The sequence below is a fragment of the Melospiza melodia genome, chromosome 3 (genome assembly GCF_035770615.1).
Source record: "Melospiza melodia melodia isolate bMelMel2 chromosome 3, bMelMel2.pri, whole genome shotgun sequence".
In the NCBI taxonomy this organism is placed as follows: domain Eukaryota; kingdom Metazoa; phylum Chordata; class Aves; order Passeriformes; family Passerellidae; genus Melospiza; species Melospiza melodia.
In genome coordinates this window covers 138,711,608-138,729,849 of record NC_086196.1, presented here as the reverse complement: position 1 = coordinate 138,729,849, position 18,242 = coordinate 138,711,608, and the positions used below count along the sequence as shown (strand labels likewise).

At 52.8% G+C, this 18,242-nt stretch overlaps 1 protein-coding gene and 1 long non-coding RNA gene across 2 annotated transcripts; both read right to left on the bottom strand.

The window, feature by feature from the left end:
• Positions 1 to 1,528: 1,528 nt before the first annotated feature.
• Positions 1,529 to 3,003, bottom strand: LOC134416519 (uncharacterized). Its single transcript, XR_010027290.1, has 2 exons — positions 2,207 to 3,003; positions 1,529 to 1,752 (listed from the first exon to the last, which is right to left on the bottom strand). It is a non-coding gene; the product is annotated as an uncharacterized LOC134416519 (long non-coding RNA).
• A 1,166-nt stretch (positions 3,004 to 4,169) lies between these two features.
• LOC134416515 (lymphokine-activated killer T-cell-originated protein kinase-like) lies at positions 4,170 to 17,764 on the bottom strand. The gene is made up of 7 exons (XM_063153227.1): positions 17,675 to 17,764; positions 14,785 to 14,875; positions 13,638 to 13,780; positions 10,167 to 10,336; positions 8,925 to 9,054; positions 5,512 to 5,688; positions 4,170 to 4,665 (listed from the first exon to the last, which is right to left on the bottom strand). The coding sequence occupies exons 1-7, from the start codon at positions 17,721 to 17,723 to the stop codon at positions 4,421 to 4,423; spliced, it is 1,005 nt and encodes a 334-aa protein (XP_063009297.1). The 5' UTR covers positions 17,724 to 17,764; the 3' UTR covers positions 4,170 to 4,420.
• Positions 17,765 to 18,242: the final 478 nt, after the last annotated feature.

Here is an 18,242-nt window from a genome sequence, read left to right as displayed (position 1 = left end):
TTCCCTTGGGAATCCCTCATCCCCTTCCTTTCTTTGGGAATCCTTTCCCAAATCCCTTCCCTCCCACATCCTTCATTCCCTTGGGAATCCTTTCCCAAATCCCATCCCTTCCAAATCCACCATTCCCTCCCTTTCTTTGGGAATCTTCCCCTTCTTTTCCCTTGGGAATCCCTCCCTAAACCCCTTCCCTGAATCCTTCATTTCCGTGGGAATCCCTTCATTCCCTTCCCTTTGGGATCCTTCATTCCTTTGGGATCCCTGATTCCCTTGGGAATTCTCCTTTCCTTTGGGAATTCTTACCCTTGGGAATCCCTGATCCCTTTAGGAATCCCCTTCCCTTTTGGGATTCCTCATTCCCTTGGGAATTCTCCTTTCCCTTTGGGAATTCTCTTTCCCTTGGGAATCCCTGATCCCTTTAGGAATTCCCTTCCCTTTTGGGATCCCTGATCCCTTTGGGAATTCCCTTCCCATTTGGGATCCCTCATTCCCTTGGGAATTCTCCTTTCCCTTGGGATCCCTCATTCCCTTGGGAATTCTCCTTTCCTTTGGGAATTCTTTCCCTTGGGGATCCCTGATTCCTTTGGGATCCCTCATTCCCTTGGGAATTCTTTCCCTTGGGGATCCCTGATCCTTTGGGAATTCCCTTTCCTTTTGGGATCCCTCATTCCCTTGGGAATGCTCATTCCCTTTAGGTCCCTGATTCCCTTGGGATCCTTCATTCCCTTGGGAATTCTTTCCCTTGGGGGTCCCTCCCCTCTCCCTTCCTGCCCAGCTGCTGCTGAATTCCACTGGAAATCCTGGAATTCTCCAGGATCCCCCCAAATTCCTGCCTTTTTCCAGGTGTTTGTTGGTGGATTTAAGTTAATTGGGGTCGGGGCTTCGTTAATGGGAATTGGCTTTTCCTGTTGCCTTGGAACTGGGAATTCCAGGCGTTTGTGGGAATGTTCCAAGGTTTTGTGAAGATATTCCATAAATTTCTGTCAATAATCCAAGCTTTTGTGAAGATATTCCATAATTTCCTGACAATATTCCAAGGTTTTACCACGATAACCCATAAATTTCTGTCATTATTTCAAGATTTTGTGAAGACATCCCAAAAATTTCTGTCACTATTCCAAGGTTTTCCAGGGCGTTGTGGGAATATTCCAAGGTTTTCTGAGGATATTCCATAAATTTCTGTCAATATTCCAAGTTTTTCTGATGCTGTTCCATTGTTTTCTCTCAATATTCCAAGGTTTTCTGAAGCTATTCCATAAATTCCTGAAAATACTCCAAAGTTTTCTGTTATTTCATTTTTATGGAATAATTCCAGGCTTTTTGAGGATATTCCACGGTTTTATGGGAATATTCCAGGTTTTTGAGGATAATCAAAGGTTTTATGGGAATATTCCAGGTTTTTGGGGAATTTTTGGGGTTTTTATGGAAATATTCTGGGGTTTTTTGGGGAATTTCCCCCCTCAGAGCACCCAAATCCCATCCAGGCTTCCTCCACTCTGGAAAACCCAAATCCCAAGGAAAAAGCCAGCAATTCCAGAGAGAGGAACACATTTATTTATTTGAAACATTCCTGAGGGAAAACTGGGGAAAATCCAACTCAAAATAAGGGAAAAATCCAGGGGGAAAACTCGGGAAATTCCAGTCGGAAAATGAGGGAAAATCCAGGAAAAAAACTTGGGAAAATCCAAAGCCCAGAGGGAAAATCCAAACCCCAAAAGTGGGAATTCCAGCCCAAAAAAAGAGGGAAAATCTGACCTAAAAAAGGGAGAACCCAACTTAAAAAGAGGGATAACCCAGTTTAAAAAATGAGGGAAATTCCAACTTAAACTTGGGAATTCCAGCCTAAAAAAGAGGGAAAATCCAACTGAAAAAAAGACAGGAAAATCCGACCTAAAAGAGGGAAAAATCCAGTGCAAAAAGCTTGGGAAAATCCAAATTCCAAAGAATAGGAAAATGAGGGAAATCCAGCCTAAAAAAGAGGGAAAATCCAACTAAAACAGGAGTGAAAATCTGACCTAAAAGAGGGAAATTCCAGCCCAAAAAGGAGGGAAAATCCAAACCTGAAACTTGGGAAATCCAACCTCAAATCTGGGAGATTACAACCTGAAAACTTGGGAAAATCTGACCTAAAAAAGAGGGAAAATCCAAATCCCAAAGAGTGGGAAAATGAGGGAAAATCCCGCCCAAAAAAAAAGAGGGAAAATCTGACCTAGAAAAGGGAGAATCCAACCTAAAAAGAGGCAAAACCCAATTTTAAAAATGAGGGAAATTCCAGCCTGAAAGATGGAAAATCCAAACCTCAAAGAAAAGGGAAAATTGGGAAATTCAACCACAAAACAGGGAAAATCCAACCTAAAGTTGGGAATTCCAGCCCAAAAAAAGAGGGAAAATCCAACTGAAAAAAGTGGGAAAAACTGACCTAAACCAGGGGAAAATCCAGCAAAAAGCTTGGGAAAATCCAAACTCCAAAAAGAGGGAAAATCCAACCCCAAACCTGGGAGAATCCAACCTGAAAACTTGGGAAAATCTGACCCAAAAAAGAGGGAAAATCCAAACCCCAAAGAGAGGGAAATTCAACCTAAAAATGGGGGGAAATCCAATTAAAATAGGGGGGAAAATCCAATGGGAAAACTTGGGAAATTCCAGCCCAGAAAAGAGGGAAAATCGAACTCCGGACCTAAGGGAATCCAACCTGAAAACTTGGGAAAATCTGATACAAAAAAGAGGGAAACTCCAACAAGAAAGGAAATCCGGGAATGTCAGAATTCTGGAATTCCAGGAATTTCAGGCCCTGGAATTCAAGGAATGTCAGGAATCACATCCTGCTGGAAATCTGGGAATGCCAGGGCTCTGGAATTCCAGGAATGCCAGGCTCCAGAGCCACATCCTGGAAATCTGGGAATATCAGGGTCTGGAAAAGTGGGAGGAGTGTCAGGTTCTGGAATCCTGGGAATGCCGGGCTCTGGAACCTCAGGAATCCCAGCTCTGTTATCCCAGGCTCGCAGGGCTCTGGAATTCTGGGCTCTAGAATTCTGGGAATTCCAGCTCCATTATCCCAGCAATTCCAGCTCCACAATCCCAGCAATTCCAGCTCCATAATCCCAGGAATTCCAGCTCCGTTATCCCAGTCTCTCAGGGCTGTGGAATTCCTTCTCCATTATCCCAGGCTCTCAAGGCTCTGGAATTCTGGGCTCTGTAATCCCAGGAATTCCCACTCCATTATCGCGGAATTCCAGCTCTGTTATCCCAGTCTCTCGGGGCTCTGTTATCCAGGAATTCCCGCTCCGTAATCGCGGAATTCCAGCTCTGTCATTCCAGAACTCTGTCACCCACTCAGTCACCCCGGTCTTTCAGGCCTCCATTGTCCTGGAATTCCCGCCCTGTTATCCCAGAATTCCTGCTCTGTTATCCCAGAATTCCCGCTCTGTTATCCAGGTCTCTCAGGGCTCTGTTATCCCAGAATTTCCACTCCGCAGTCCCAGAGTTCCTGCTCCCTTATCCCACTGCCTTAGGGCTGTGTTATCCCAGAATTCCCGCTCCATCGTTGGTTATCCTGGCATTCCCGCTCTCCCCTCAGGGCTGTTATCCCGTCATTCCTGCTGTGTTATCCCTCATCATTCCCGCTCTCCCGGCCATTCCCGCTCCGTTATCCCGTCATTCCCGCTGTGTTATCCTGACATTCCCGAGCTCTCCCCCATCCCTCATTCCCGCTCTCCCGGCATTCCTGCTCTCCCTCATAATTCCTGAGCTGTCCCCATCCCTCATTCCCGCTCTGTTACCCCGGCTATTCCCGCTGTCCCTCAGGGCTGTGTTATCCCGTCATTCCCCCTCCGTTATCCCATCATTCCCGAGCTGTCCCCTGCCCCTCATTCCCACTCTCCGGGCATTATTCCCGTTATCCCATCCCTCATTCCCGCTCTCCCGTTCCCGGCATTCCCGCAGCTGCAGCAGCGCAGGGACGATGGCGGCCGCCGGGGGGCGCCGCGGGCCGCGCATGCGCAGAACAGCTCCCGCACGGGCCGCTGAGGGCATTCCCGCTCTGCTATCCCAGCTATTCCCGCTGTCCCTCATTATTCCCGCTGTGTTATCCCGGCTATCCCCGCTATCCCCCATCATTCCTGCTCTGTTATCCCTCATTCCCTCCCCATCCCGTCATTCCCGCTCCGCCCCCGGCTGTTCCCGTTCCCGGCATTCCCGCAGCTGCAGCAGCGCAGTGACGACGGTGGCCGCCAGGGGGCGCCGCGGGCCGCGCATGCGCAGAAGAGCTCCCGCACGGGCTGCGGCGAGGGCATTCCCGCTGTTATCCCATCCCTCACTCCCGCTGTCCCACACCCCTCATTCCTCCTGTGTTATCCCGGCTATCCCCGCTGTCCCTCATCATTCCCACCCCGTTATCCCGGCATTATTCCCGTTGTCCCGCCCCTCATTCCCGCTCTCCCCCCGGCTGTTCCTGTTCCCGTTCCTGGCATTCCCGCAGCTGCAGCAGCGCAGTGACGATGGTGGCCGCCGGGGGGCGCCGCGGGGGCTCGCGGGCGGTGCATGCGCAGAAGAGCTCCCGCACGGGCCGCTGTGAGGGCTCCTGCGCCGCCTCCGCGGGCAGCGGCGGCCGCGACCCCAGCGCGGCCTGGTACGCGGCCTCGTCCAGGGAATCCTCCGAGCACGAATCCTCTGGGATAACGGGAGGGAGGGATGGAGGGAGGGAAAGAGAGAGCAGCTGTTGGGAGCGGATCCCGGAAATCCCGGCCCCATCCCAGCCCGCCGCTTCCTGATGCTCCCAGGGATCCTCTGGGAATTCCAGCCCAGCCCCTCCACACCCTCCCAGACAGGAATTCCTCCCCAAAATCCCAAAACCCCAAAATTACAAAAACCCCAAGATCCCAAAACCTCAAGATCCCAAACTCCCAAAACACCAAGATCTCAAAATCCCAGCCCTCTGGGATGCCGGGAGCCCGGCGGCGCTTCCTGATCTTCCCAGGGTGATCCAGAGCTTTCCTTGGACACTAACAGGGATCCTCTGAGAATTCCAGCCCTCCACACCCTCCCAGACAGGAACTCCTTCCCAAAGTCCCAAAATCATGAAATCCTAAAACCCCAAGATCCCAATATCCCAACCCTCTGGAATGCCAGGAGGGAGCGGCTGTCAGCAGTGGATCCCAGGAATCCCAGTCCTGATCCCAGTCTAGTGCTTCCTGATGTACCCAGGGTGATCCCGAGACCACCAGGGATCCTCTGGGAATTCCAGCCCAGCCAGGAATTCCTTCCCAAGATCCCACAATCCCAAGCTCCCCTTTCCCAGCGGGAATCCCATCCCATCCCATCCCATCCCATCCCATCCCATCCCATCCCATCCCATCCCATCCCATCCCATCCCATCCCATCCCATCCCATCCCATTCCCCTTTCCCCAAATCCCGGAGCCCCTTTCCCACCCGAGCACTCCCCGGATCCCTTCCCCGCGCCCGTTCCCTCTCTGCAATTCCCGTAATTCCCGTAATTCCCGTTGTGTTCCCGGTACCGTCGGATCCGTCGTCGCGGAGCGGGGGCAGGTGGGGCACGTTCAGGGCCAGCATCTCCCAGAGCGTGAGGCCGAAGGCGAAGACGTCGGCGCGGTCCGAGATGACCCCGCCCGGCTCCAGCGCCTCGGGCGGCGACCACGGCTCCGTGCCCACGTAGCACAGGGAGGGATCGCTCACTGCACAGGGAAAAACGGGAATAAATCGGGAATAACGGGATCAATGGGGTATGGGGCTCCGTGCCCACGTAGCACAGGGATGGATCGCTCACTGTGGAGGGTAAAATGGGATATGGAGAATTATGGGATCAATGGGCTATGGGGCTCCATGCCCATGTAGCACAGGGAGGGGTCGCTCACTGCACAGGGAAAAACGGGAATAAATCAGGAATATCAGGATCAATGGGATATGGGGCTCCGTGCCCACGTAGCACAGGGATGGATCGCTCACTGCACATGGAAAAACAGGAATGAATCGGGAATAACAGGATCAACGGGATCAATGGGATATGGGGCTCCATGCCCACGTAGCACAGGCATGGATCGCTCACTGCTGAGGGGATAACGGGATATTGGGAATAATGGGATCAATGGGCTATGGGGCGCTGTGCCCACGCAGCACAGGGACGGGTCACTCACTGCGGAGGGAAAAACGGGATATTGGGAATAACGGGATCAATGGGATCTGGGGCTCCGTGCCCACATAGCACAGGGATGGATCGCTCACTGCAACAGGGATAACGGGAATAAATTTGGAATAACGGGATCAATGGGACATGGGGCTCCGTGCCCATGTAGCACAGGGACGGGTCACTCACTGCCAAGGAAAAACGGGAATAAATTGGGAATAACGGGATCAATGGGATATTGGGATCAATGGGGTATGGGGCTCTGTGCCCACGTAGCACAGGGAGGGATCGCTCACTGCCGAGGGGATAACGGGATATTGGGAATAACGGGATCAATGGGATCAATGGGGTATGGGGCTCCGTGCCCACGTAGCACAGGGACAGATCGCTCACTGCTGAGGGAAAAACAGGAATAAATCGGGAAATATGGGATAAATGGGATATTGGGATCAATGGGATATGGGGCTCCATGCCCATGTAGCACAGGGATGGGTCGCTCACTGCCATGGGATAAAGGGAATAAATCGGGAATAACAGGATCAATGGGGCTCTGTGCCCACGAGCACAGGGACAGGTCGCTCACTGCCATGGGAATAACGGGAAAAAATCAGGAATATATCGGGAATAATGGGGTATGGGGCTCCGTGCCCACGTAGCACAGGGATGGGTCACTCACTGTAACAGGGATCAATGGGATAATGGGAACAAATCGGGAATAACGGGATCAATGGGATAACTGGATCAACGGGATCAATGGGATCAATTGGCTCCGTGCCCACATAGCACAGGGACAGGTCACTCACTGTGGAGGAAAAAACGGGAACGTATCGGGAACAAATTGGGAATAACGGGATCAATGGGGCTCCATGCCCATGTAGCAAGGGATGGGTTGCTCACTGCAGCAGGAAAAACGGGATATTGGGATCAATGGGATCAATGGGATATTGGGATCAATGGGATATGGGGCTCCATGCCCACATAGCACAGACAGGGATCACTCACTGTGCAGGGAATAACGGGATCAAAGGGATCAATGGGGCTCCGTGCCCACATAGCACAGGGAAAGGTTGCTCACTGCCATGGGAATAATGGGAAAAAATCGGGAATAAATTGGGAATAATGGGATCAATGGGGCTCCGTGCCCATGTAGCAAGGGATGGGTTGCTCACTGCAGCGAGAAAAACGGGATATTGGGATCAATGGGATATTGGGATCAATGGGATATGGGGCTCCATGCCCACATAGCACAGACAGGGATCGCTCACTGTGCAGGGAATAACGGGATCAAAGGGATCAATGGGATCAATGGGGCTCTGTGCCCACGTAGCACAGGGATGGGTCGCTCACTGCCATGGGATAACGGGAACAAATCGGGAATAACGGGATCAATGGGATAACGAGATCAATGGGATCAATGGGGTATGGGGCTCTGTGCCCATGTAGGAGAGAGAGGGGCCGCTCACTGCCAAGGGAACAACGGGATAACGGGAACAATGGGATCAGTGGGATCAATGGGATATGGGGCTCCGTGCCCACGTAGCACAGGGACGGATCGCTCACTGCAGCGGGAAAAACAGGATATTGGGAACAATGGGATATTGGGCTGCATGCCCACGTGGCACAGGGATGGATCGCTCACTGTGGAGGGAATAACAGGATAATGGGATCAGTGGGATAACAGGATCAATGGGATCAGTGGGATAGCAGGATCAATGGGATCCATGGGATAGCCCACGTGGCACAGGGATGGATCGCTCACTGCCATGAGATAATGGGGATAAATTGGGATATTGGGATCACAGGCATATGGGGCTCCGTGCCCACGTAGCACAGAGAGAGGTCGCTCACTGCCATGGGAACAACGGGATCAATGGGATGAATGGGATCGAAGGGATCAATGGGATACGGGGCTCTGTGCCCAGATAGCAGACAGAGGGGTCACTCACTGTCATGGGATAACGGGAACATATCGGGAATAATGGGATCAATGGGATATTGGGATCGGGATTGCTCACGTAGCACAGGGATGGGTTTCTCACTGCACAGAGATAACAGGGACAAATCAGGATCAACTGGAGATCAGGATTGGGATATGGGATTGGGATCAAAGGGATATAGGGAAGGGGATTGGGAATGTGATCAGGATCGCTCACTGCCGACGGAGCGGAGGGAACAAATCGGGAATAATGGGATCAAAGGGATATTGGGATCGGGATATTGGGAATGGGATTGCTCACTGCAGCGGCAGCAGAGGGATAGCGGGATAATGGGATCAAAGGGATATTGGGATCGGGATATTGGGAATGGGATTGCTCACTGCAGCGGCAGCAGAGGGATAGCGGGATAATGGGATCAAAGGGATATTGGGATCGGGATATTGGGACCGAGGTTGCTCACTGCAGCGGCAGCAGAGGGATAGTGGGATAATGAGATCAAAGGGATATTGGGATTGGGAGTGGGAATGGGATTGCTCACTGCAGCGGCAGCAGAGGGATAGCGGGATAATGGGATCAAAGGGATATTGGGAATGGGATTGCTCACTGCAGCGGCAGCAGAGGGATAGCGGGATAATGGGATCAAAGGGATATTGGGATTGGGAGTGGGAATGGGATCGCTCACTGCAGCGGGATAACGGGATATCGGGAACAGGACTGGGAAGGGGATCACTCACTGCCACAGGATCCAGGGATCAAAGGGATGCTGGGAATGGGATCCACGGGATGGGAGTCCCACACTCCATACCGATTTACGGGGATCCCCCATTCCCGGGCATTCCCGAGTTCCCACCTGTCAGGTTCTCATCCAAGGGCAGGGAGACGCCGACGTCGCAGATCTTGACGGTCTCGAAGGCGCCGCGGACGACGACGTTGGGGGATTTGATGTCGCCGTGGAGCAGCCGCTGCTCCGTGTGCAGGTACTGCGGGAAAGCCCGGGAATGCCGGGAATTCAGATCAAGGACAAATCCCGGATCCGGCCTCAAAACCTCGGGGGTGGCTCGGAATCCGTGGATTGGGGGATTTCATGGATCAGTCCAATCCTGCAGCCGCTCCTTGGGCACTGCCAGGGATTCTCTGGGAATTCCAGCCCAACTGGGAATTCCTTTCCAACATCCCAAAATGCCGACCCTCTGGCAGTGGGAGCCATTCCCTGTGCTGCCATTCCAGGCCCTTTTCCCAAATCCCCCTCCAGCTCTCCTGGGTTGGATCCAGCTCCATCCCAACTCCTTGAGGAGGAATTTCGGGATCCAGGGGCTTCCCTGGGAATTCAGGACTCCAGGAAGGGTCTCCCTTCCCTTTTCCATCCCCAAATTCCACAAAAATCCCTCAGGATGGATCCTGAGTGTCCTTGATCCCAGAATGGTTTGGGATGGGATCCATGGACCTTCAATCCCATCCCAACCTCAATTCCAGGCCACTCCAACCTTTCCTTGGACTCTCCCAGGGATTCTCTGGGAATTCCAGCCCAGCCAGGAGTTCCTTCCCAAATCCCACCCCAAGCTCCTCTTTCCTAGGAATTCCCTCCATTCCCAGCTCTCCTAGCCTGACATTGGATCCATCCCCATGCCGATTTCTCCCTGAGAAGGAGTTTCAGGATCCAGGGTCTTCACTGGGAATTCAGGACTCCAGGAAGGGTCTCCCTTCCCTTTTCCATCCCCGAATTCCATAAAAATCCCTCAGGATGGATCCTGAGCGTCCTTGATCCCACAATCGTGGAATGGTTTGGGATGGGACCTTCAATCCCATCCCATTCCAACCCCAATCCCAGGCTGCTCCAACCTTTCCTTGGACTTTCCCCAGGATTCTCTGGGAATTCCAGCCCAGCCGGGAAATCCCTCCCAAGATCCCACCCATCCCCATCCCTATCCCAGCATCTAGAAAGACCCCCTGGCTCCCCTTTATCCCAGAATCCTGAGATCTTCCTGGAATGCCAGGACTTTTCTGGAATCCCGTGACTTTTCCGGAGTCCGAGGGTTTTTTCCCAGAATTCCCAGGATTTTTTCCCGGGGTTTCCCTGGGATTTTCCCGGTACCTGGAGGCCCCTGGCCATGCTGAGGGCCACGTGCAGGATGGTGTTTGCCGGGAACATTCCCAGGCCCTGCTCCCGGCGCTCCTCGATGAGGTCGTTCAGGGATTTCTCCCCCCCGAATTCCATGGCCAGGCAGAGGCTCCCGTCCGGAGCCTTCGTCAGCGCCCGGTACCCTGGAATGGGAATGGGATCCATGGGATCACTGGGAGTGGGAATGGGATGGGATCACTGGGAGTGGGAATGGGAGCCATGGGATCACTGGGAATGGGATCCTTGGGATTGGGATGGGATCCATGGGAATGGGATCCATGGGATCCCTGGGAATGGGATCCGTAGAATTCATGGGAATGGGAGCCATGGGAATTGGATCTGTGACAATTGGAATGGGGATGGGAATGGGATCCTTGGGATTGGGATGGGATCCATAGGATATGTGGGAATGGGAGCTGTGGGATCCATGGGATCACTGGGAATGGGATCCATGGGATCACTGGGAGTGGGAATGGGAGCCATGGGATCACTGGGAATGGGATCCTTGGGAATGGGATCCGTGGGAATGGGATCCGTGGGAATGGGATGGGACCCATAGGAATGGGATCCATGGGATATGTGGGAATGGGATCCATGGGAATGGGATTCATGGCAATGGGAGCCATGGGAATTGGATCCCTGACAATTGGAATGGGGATGGAAATGGGGTCCTTGGGATTGGGATCCATAGGAATGGGATGATGACAATAGGAATGGGATCCATGGGATATGTGAGAATGGGAGACATGGGAGCCGTGGGAATGGGATCCGTGGGATCAGCGGGAATAGGAGCCATGGGAATGGGATTTGTGGTAACGGGATATGTGGGATCAGTGGGAATGGGATCCATGGGATCAGTGGGAATGGGATCCGTGGGAATGGGAGCCATGGGATCTGTGGGAATGGGAGCAGTAGAATCCATGGGATCAGTGGGAATGGGATGGGAATGGGAGCCATGGGAATCGGAACCATGGGATATGTGGGAATGGGAGCCATGGGATCAGTGGGAATGGGATCCGTGGAATCAGTGGGATCGGTGGGAATAGGAGCCATGGCAATGGGATTTGTGGGAATGGTATCTGTGGGATCAGTGGGAATGGGAGCCATGGGATATGTGGGAATGGGAACCATGGGATCAGTGGGAATGGGATCTGTGGGAATGGGATCTATGGGAATGGGAGCCGTGGGATCCGTGGGATGTGGGAATGGGAGCTGTGGGATCCATGGGATCACTGGGAATGGGAGCCTTGAGATCCGTGGAATCCATGTGAATGGGAGCCACGGGAATGGGATGATATCCATGGGATAGGAACCCCACATTCCCAGGAACCCCACATTCCTGGGAATCCCATCCCCATGAGAATCGAGATGGGATCCATTGGAATGAGAATGGGATCCATGGGAATGGGATCCATGAGAATGGGAATGGTAGCCGTGGGAATGGGATCCATGGGATCCGTGGGAGTGGGAATGGAAATGGCAATGGGATGGGATATGTGAGAATGGGATTTGTGGGAATGGGATTTCTGGGAATGGGAGCCATGAGAATGGGAATGGAATTGTGGGAATGGCAATGGGATTGGATCCATGGGAATGGGATCCGTGGGAATGGGAGCTGTAGGAATGGGAATGGGGATGGGATCCATTGGAGTGGGAATGGGATTCATGGGAATCGGAGCTGTGGGATCCATGGGAATGGGATTAATGGGAATGGGATCTGTGAGAATGGGATGGGAATGGGGATGGCAACGGGAATGGGGGACCAACCATAATCATGGAATATTCCGGATGGGATTAATGGATTTCAGTCCCATCCCAGTCCAACCCTGAGCCCTCCCTTGATCCCAGGGAGCTCCAAATCCATCCTTGGACACTCCCGGGGATCCGGGGGCAGCCCCGGCTTCTCTGGGAATTCCAGAGGCACTGGGAGGTCTGGAATTCCCCAATCCCAGATCCCCCTCATCTCCCCCTCTATTCCCATGGATCCAACCCCTCCATTCCCATGCATCCATCCCCTCATTGCCACAAATCCAACCCACCGATTCCCAACAAATCCAACCTCTCCATTCCCACAGATCCACCCCCTCCATTCCCAATGTACCCAACCCCATTCCCAACAGATCCAACCCTCCATTTCCAATGGATCCATCCCTCCATTCCCACAGATCCAACCAAATTCCCAACAAATCCAATTCCATTCCCAACAGATCCAACCCCATTCCCAATGGATCCAATGCCTCCATTCCCAATGGATTCAACCCCTCCATTCCCACGGATCCATCCCTCCATTCCCATGGATCCACCCCCTCCATTCCCAATGTACCCAACCCCATTCCCAACAGATCCAACCCTCCATTTCCAATGGATCCATCCCTCCATTCCCACAGATCCAACCAAATTCCCAACAAATCCAATTCCATTCCCAACAGATCCAACCCCATTCCCAATAGATCCAATGCCTCCATTCCCAATGGATCCAATGCCTCCATTCCCAATGGATCCAACCCCTCCATTCCCACAGATCCATCCCTCCATTCCCAGTGTACCCAACCCCATTCCCATGGATCCATCTCTCCATTCCCAATGTATCCAACTCCATCATTCCCATGGATTTATCCCTCCATTCCCATCAAATCCAACACCTCCATTCCCAATGGATCCAACCCTCCATTCCCAACGGATCCAACCCCTCCATTCCCACGGATCCATCCCTCCATTCCCACAGATCCACCCCCTCCATTCCCAATGTACCCAGCCCCATTCCCAACAGATCCAACCCTCCATTTCCAATGGATCCATCCCTCCATTCCCACAGATCCAACCAAATTCCCAACAAATCCAATTCCATTCCCAACAGATCAAACCCCATTCCCAATAGATCCAATGCCTCCATTTGCACGGATCCATCCCTCCATTCCCATGGATCCACCCCCTCCATTCCCAATTTATCCAGCCCCATTCCCATGGATCCATCTCTCCATTCCCAATGGATCCAACTCCTTCATTCCCATGGATTTATCCCTCCATTCCCATCAAATCCAACACCTCCATTCCCAATGGATCCAACCCTCCATTCCCAACAGATCCAACCCCTCCATTCCCATGGATCCAACCCAATTCCCATGGATCCAACACCTCCATTCCCATAGATCCAACACCTCCATTCCAAACAAATCCAACTCCTCCATTCCCATGGATCCATCCCCATTCCTATTGATCCAACCACTTTCCCATCAAATCCAACCCCTCCATTCCCAACAGATCCATCCTCATTCCCAAGAAATCCAACCCCTCCATTCCCATTGATCCAACCCCATTCCCAATGTACCCCACCCCATCCCCATCAAATCCATTTCCATTCCCATCGCACCCAACCCCATTCCCAATGTACCCCACCCCTCCATTCCCACAGGATCGGGCCCCTCCGTTCCCGGGAGCGCGCACCGACGATGTTGGGGTGCCGCAGGTTCCGCAGGGTCCGCGCCTCCTCCCGCAGTCTCCGCTGGAAGAGGCTGCGCTGGCTCTGCGAGCAGCCGGCGTTGATCTTCTTCACGGCCCACGGGGAGCGCGGCAGCCCCCGCGGGGACCTGCCCGGGAAAAACGCCGGAATTCCCACGGAATTCCCGACGGGAAAGGGATCCGATCCGCCCGCCGCGGGACGGGAATGCTGCGAATCCCTCCGGGGAATTTTCGGGGAAAGGGAATTTTTATCCGATCCCGTTTCCAGGTGGGGTTGGTGGAGGGAAGGAATGGAGCCCAAATCCCTGGAATTCCAGCCGGGACAGGGTTATCCCGAAATAATGGAGTCTAAACCCCTGGAATTCCAGCTGGGAATGGGTTAACCTGAAATAATGGAGCCCAAATCCCTGGAATTCCAGCTGGGAATGGGATATCCCGAAATAATGGAGCCCAAAATCTAGCACTTCCCAGGAATGGAGCCCAAATCCTGGAATTCGCAAGAATGGAGCCCAAATCCCTGGAATTCCAGCTGGGAAAGTGTTATCCAAAAATAATCAAGCCCAAAATCTCAGAATTACAGCTGGGAAAGGGTTATCCCAGAATAATGGAGCCCAAAATCCTGGATTCCCAGGAGTGGAGCCCAGATCCTGGAACTCCAGCTGGGACAAAGTTATCCCAGAATGATGGAGCCCCAAATCCCTGGAATTCCAGCCAAGATTTATCCCAGGAATGGCCCCAAATCCCTGAATTCCATCCATGGAAAGACCAATGGGGTTATCCCAAAATAATGGAGCCCAAATCCCAGAATTCCCAGGAGTGGAGCCCAAATTCTGGAATTCCAGCCGGGACAGGGTCATCCCAAAACAATGATGCCCCAAATCCCGGATTTATAACTGGGCAAGGTTATCCCAAAATAATGGAGCCCAAAATCCTGAAATTACAGCTGGGAAAGGGTTATCCCAAAATAATGGAGATCAAATCCCACAATTCCAGCCGGGGCAGGGTTATCCCAAAACTCTGTGTTCCTTCCCTGCTCCACAATTCCCAAATCCCTCCCTTGGCTCCGTATCCACGGGGAGGAAAACTGGGATAATCTCTGGGATTTCCTGGGGTTCCCGAGGCCATTCCCAACCTTTTCATCAGGTAGACGCTGACTCCGGTGCCGAATCCCAACTTCTGCATGAAGGGAGAGGCCGGGATGGTCACGGACACGGGGCCGGGCTCTGCGGGGAGAATTCCCGGTGATCCCATGGGAAATCCCACTGGGATCGGGACCTGCTGATCCCATGGACAATCCCACTGGGATTGGGATCTGCTGATCCTACAGGAAAATCCAACTGGGAATGGGATCTGCTGATCCCATAGGAAATCTCGCTGGGATCAGAATCTGCTGATCCTACAGGAAAATCCAACTGGGAATGGGATCTGCTGATCCCATGGGAAACCCCTCTGGGGTTGGGATCTGCTGATCCCATGGACAATCCCACTGGGATCCACTGGAAGTGGAAAATCCCACTGGGATTGGGATCTGCTGATCCTACAGGAAAATCCAGCTGGGAATGGGATCTGCTGATCTCATGAGAAATCTCACTGGGATCCGGATCTGCTGATCCTACAGGAAAATCCAGCTGGGAATGGGATCTGCTGATCCCAAGGGAAATCCTGGATCTGCTCCTCAGGAATCACCCACAAGATGGGAGGGAACGGCCTCAAACTTCCTGGGAAAGTTCTGTTGGATTTTGGGAACAGATCCTGTCTGGAATTCTCAGCCCTGGAGTCCCCATTCCCGGCAGGATTTAAATCCCAGGGGATTTCAGGGTCGCAGATCCTTGGCAGAACTGGGAATGGTCAGAATTCCCAGCCCAAAATATTCCACGATTCCCACGGGATGCTCTGAACCTGTTCCTGACCCAGATTTTTGGGAAAGCTCCTTCCAACCCTCACAATGTTTTCCCAAATTTTGGCTCCATTCCCTGGAGGGGTTTGTTCCCTAAAAAATGGAGATCCTGCAGATCCAGCCCCAATTCCAGAGGGGAATTCTGGGCAGCACAAAAGGGAGCTGGGATAGGAACGGGAAATGGGGATGGGAATGGGAAACAGGAATGGGAACAGGAATGGGAAATGGGGACGGAAACAGGAATGGGAAATGGGGATGGGAACAGGGACAGGAAATGGATATGGGAAAACAGGGATGGGAATGCGGATCAGAAATGGGAAATGGGAATGGGAACGAGGATTGGAACGGGAATGGGAAACAGGAATGAGAAATGGAGATGGAAAACGGTGATGGGAAATGGGAATGGGAACAGGAATGGGAAATGGGAACGGGAATGGGAAATGGGAATGGGAAATGGGGATGGGAAACGGGGATTGGATCTGGGATGGGAATGGGAACAGGGGTGGGGACGGGGATGGGAAATGGGGATTGAAAACCAATCCCAGCTCATCCCAGGGATTTCCCACCTGGATGTGCTCAGGGATAAAAGTGGGAGGATGAGGAGGAGGAGGAGGGATGGGGAGGGACGGGCAGAGTTTTCCCGGGAATCTGCGGGATTGCCCCAGGAAAGGTCAGACAGGGCTTGGAGCAGCCTCTGGAATTCATCCCGGGGATCCTTCCAAGGCCTTGGATTTGGGATGAGGGCGTTCCCTGGAACAGCCCCTGGGGTCTGGCAATCCCTTTGGGAACATCTCAAACCCTTCGGGAACATCCCGACCCCTTTGGGAGCATTCCAGTGGCTTTGGGAATATTCTCACCCCTTTGGGAATATCCCAGTCCCTTTGGAAATATCCCAATCCCTTTGGGATGATCCCCATTCCTTTGGGACCATCTCGATCCCTCTGGGAACATCCTGATCCCTTTGGGAATGTTCCCATCCCCTTTGGGACCATCCTGATCCCTTTGGGAATGTTCCCATCCCCTTTGGGACCATCCTGATCCCTTTGGGAATGTTCCCATCCCCTTTGGGACCATCCTTATCCTTTTGGGAACATCCCGATCCCTTTGGGATCATTCCAGGATCAAACATCCCAATCCCTTAGGAAATATCCCATCCCTCTGGGAACATCCCGATCCCTTTGAGAACATCCCCATCCTTTTGGGAACACTCTCATCCCCTTGGGAACATCCTGATTCCTTTGGGATCATCCTGATCCCTTCAGAAACATTCCAACACCTTTGGGAGCATCCCCATCCCTCTGGGACCATCCCGATCCTTTGGGAATATTCCCATCGCCTTGGGAACATTCAGTTCCTTTGGGAATATTCCCATCGCCTTGGGAACATTGCAATTCCTTTGGGAACATCCCAGTTCCTTTGGGAATATTCCCATCGCCTTGGGATAATTGCAGGATCAAACATCGCGATCCCCTTGGGACCATCCCAATCCCTTTGGGATCATTCCAGGATCAAACATCCTGATCCCTTTGGGAACATCCCAACCCCTTTGGGAACATCCCCATTCCTTTGGGACCATCTCAATCCCTCTGGGCACATCCTGACCCCTTTGGGACCATCCCAGCCCCTTTTGGGAACATCCCCATCCCTGTGGGAACATCCTGATCCCTCTGGGAATGTTCCCACCCCTTTGGGACCATCCTGACCCGTTCGGGAACATTCCGGGATCAAACATCCCAATCCCTTTGGGACCATCCCAGTGATCCTTTGGGAACATCCCCATCCCCTAGGAACATTCCAGGATCAAACATCCCAATCCCTTTGGGAACATTCCACCCCTTTGGGACCATCCCAGTGATCCTTCGGGAACATCCCCATCCCCCTGGGAACATTCCAGGATCAAACATCCCAATCCCTTTGGGACCATTCCCATCCCCCTGGGAACATCCCAATCCCTCTGGAAACTTCCCGATCCCTTTGGGGCCATCCTCATCCTTCTGGGACCATCCCGATCCCTTTGGGATCATTCCGGGATCAAACATCCTGATCCCTTCAGGACCATCCCGACCCCTTTGGGGCCATCCTGATCCCTCTGGGATCACCCCAGGCCATTCCCGCTGTTCCTCACCGGCTTTGTCCCGGCGTGCCGAGGGCGTCGGGGACTGGAAGGTGTCCATGGAGCCGATCCCGATCCCAATCCTGATCCTGATCCCAATCCCGATCCCGATCCTGCGGGACACGAGGGGACGTGAGGGACCCCAATGGCACTGGGGGGAATTTTGGGAATTGGGGGGGAATTTTGGGAATTGAGGGGAATCACAGATTTGGGAATTGGGAAATCCTAAATTTGGGTATTGGTGGTGGGGGCGGGAGGGGCAGATTTGAGAATTGGAGGAAATTTTGGGAAATGGGGATATCCCGGATTTGGGAATTGGGGGGGGTGGATTTGGGAATTGGAGGAAATTCTGAGGACTGGGGGGGGGCTGGATTTGGAGAAATCCTGGGTTTGGAAATTGGAGAAACCCTGGATTTGGGGATTAGAGAAATGCTGGATTTGGGAACTGGGAAATCCCAGATTTGGGCATTGGCAGGGGCAGATTTGGAAATTGGGGGAAAATTTTGGGAAGTGGGGAAATTTTGGGAATTGGGGAAATCACACATTTGGGAAATCCTGAATTTAGGAACTAGGGGAGGTC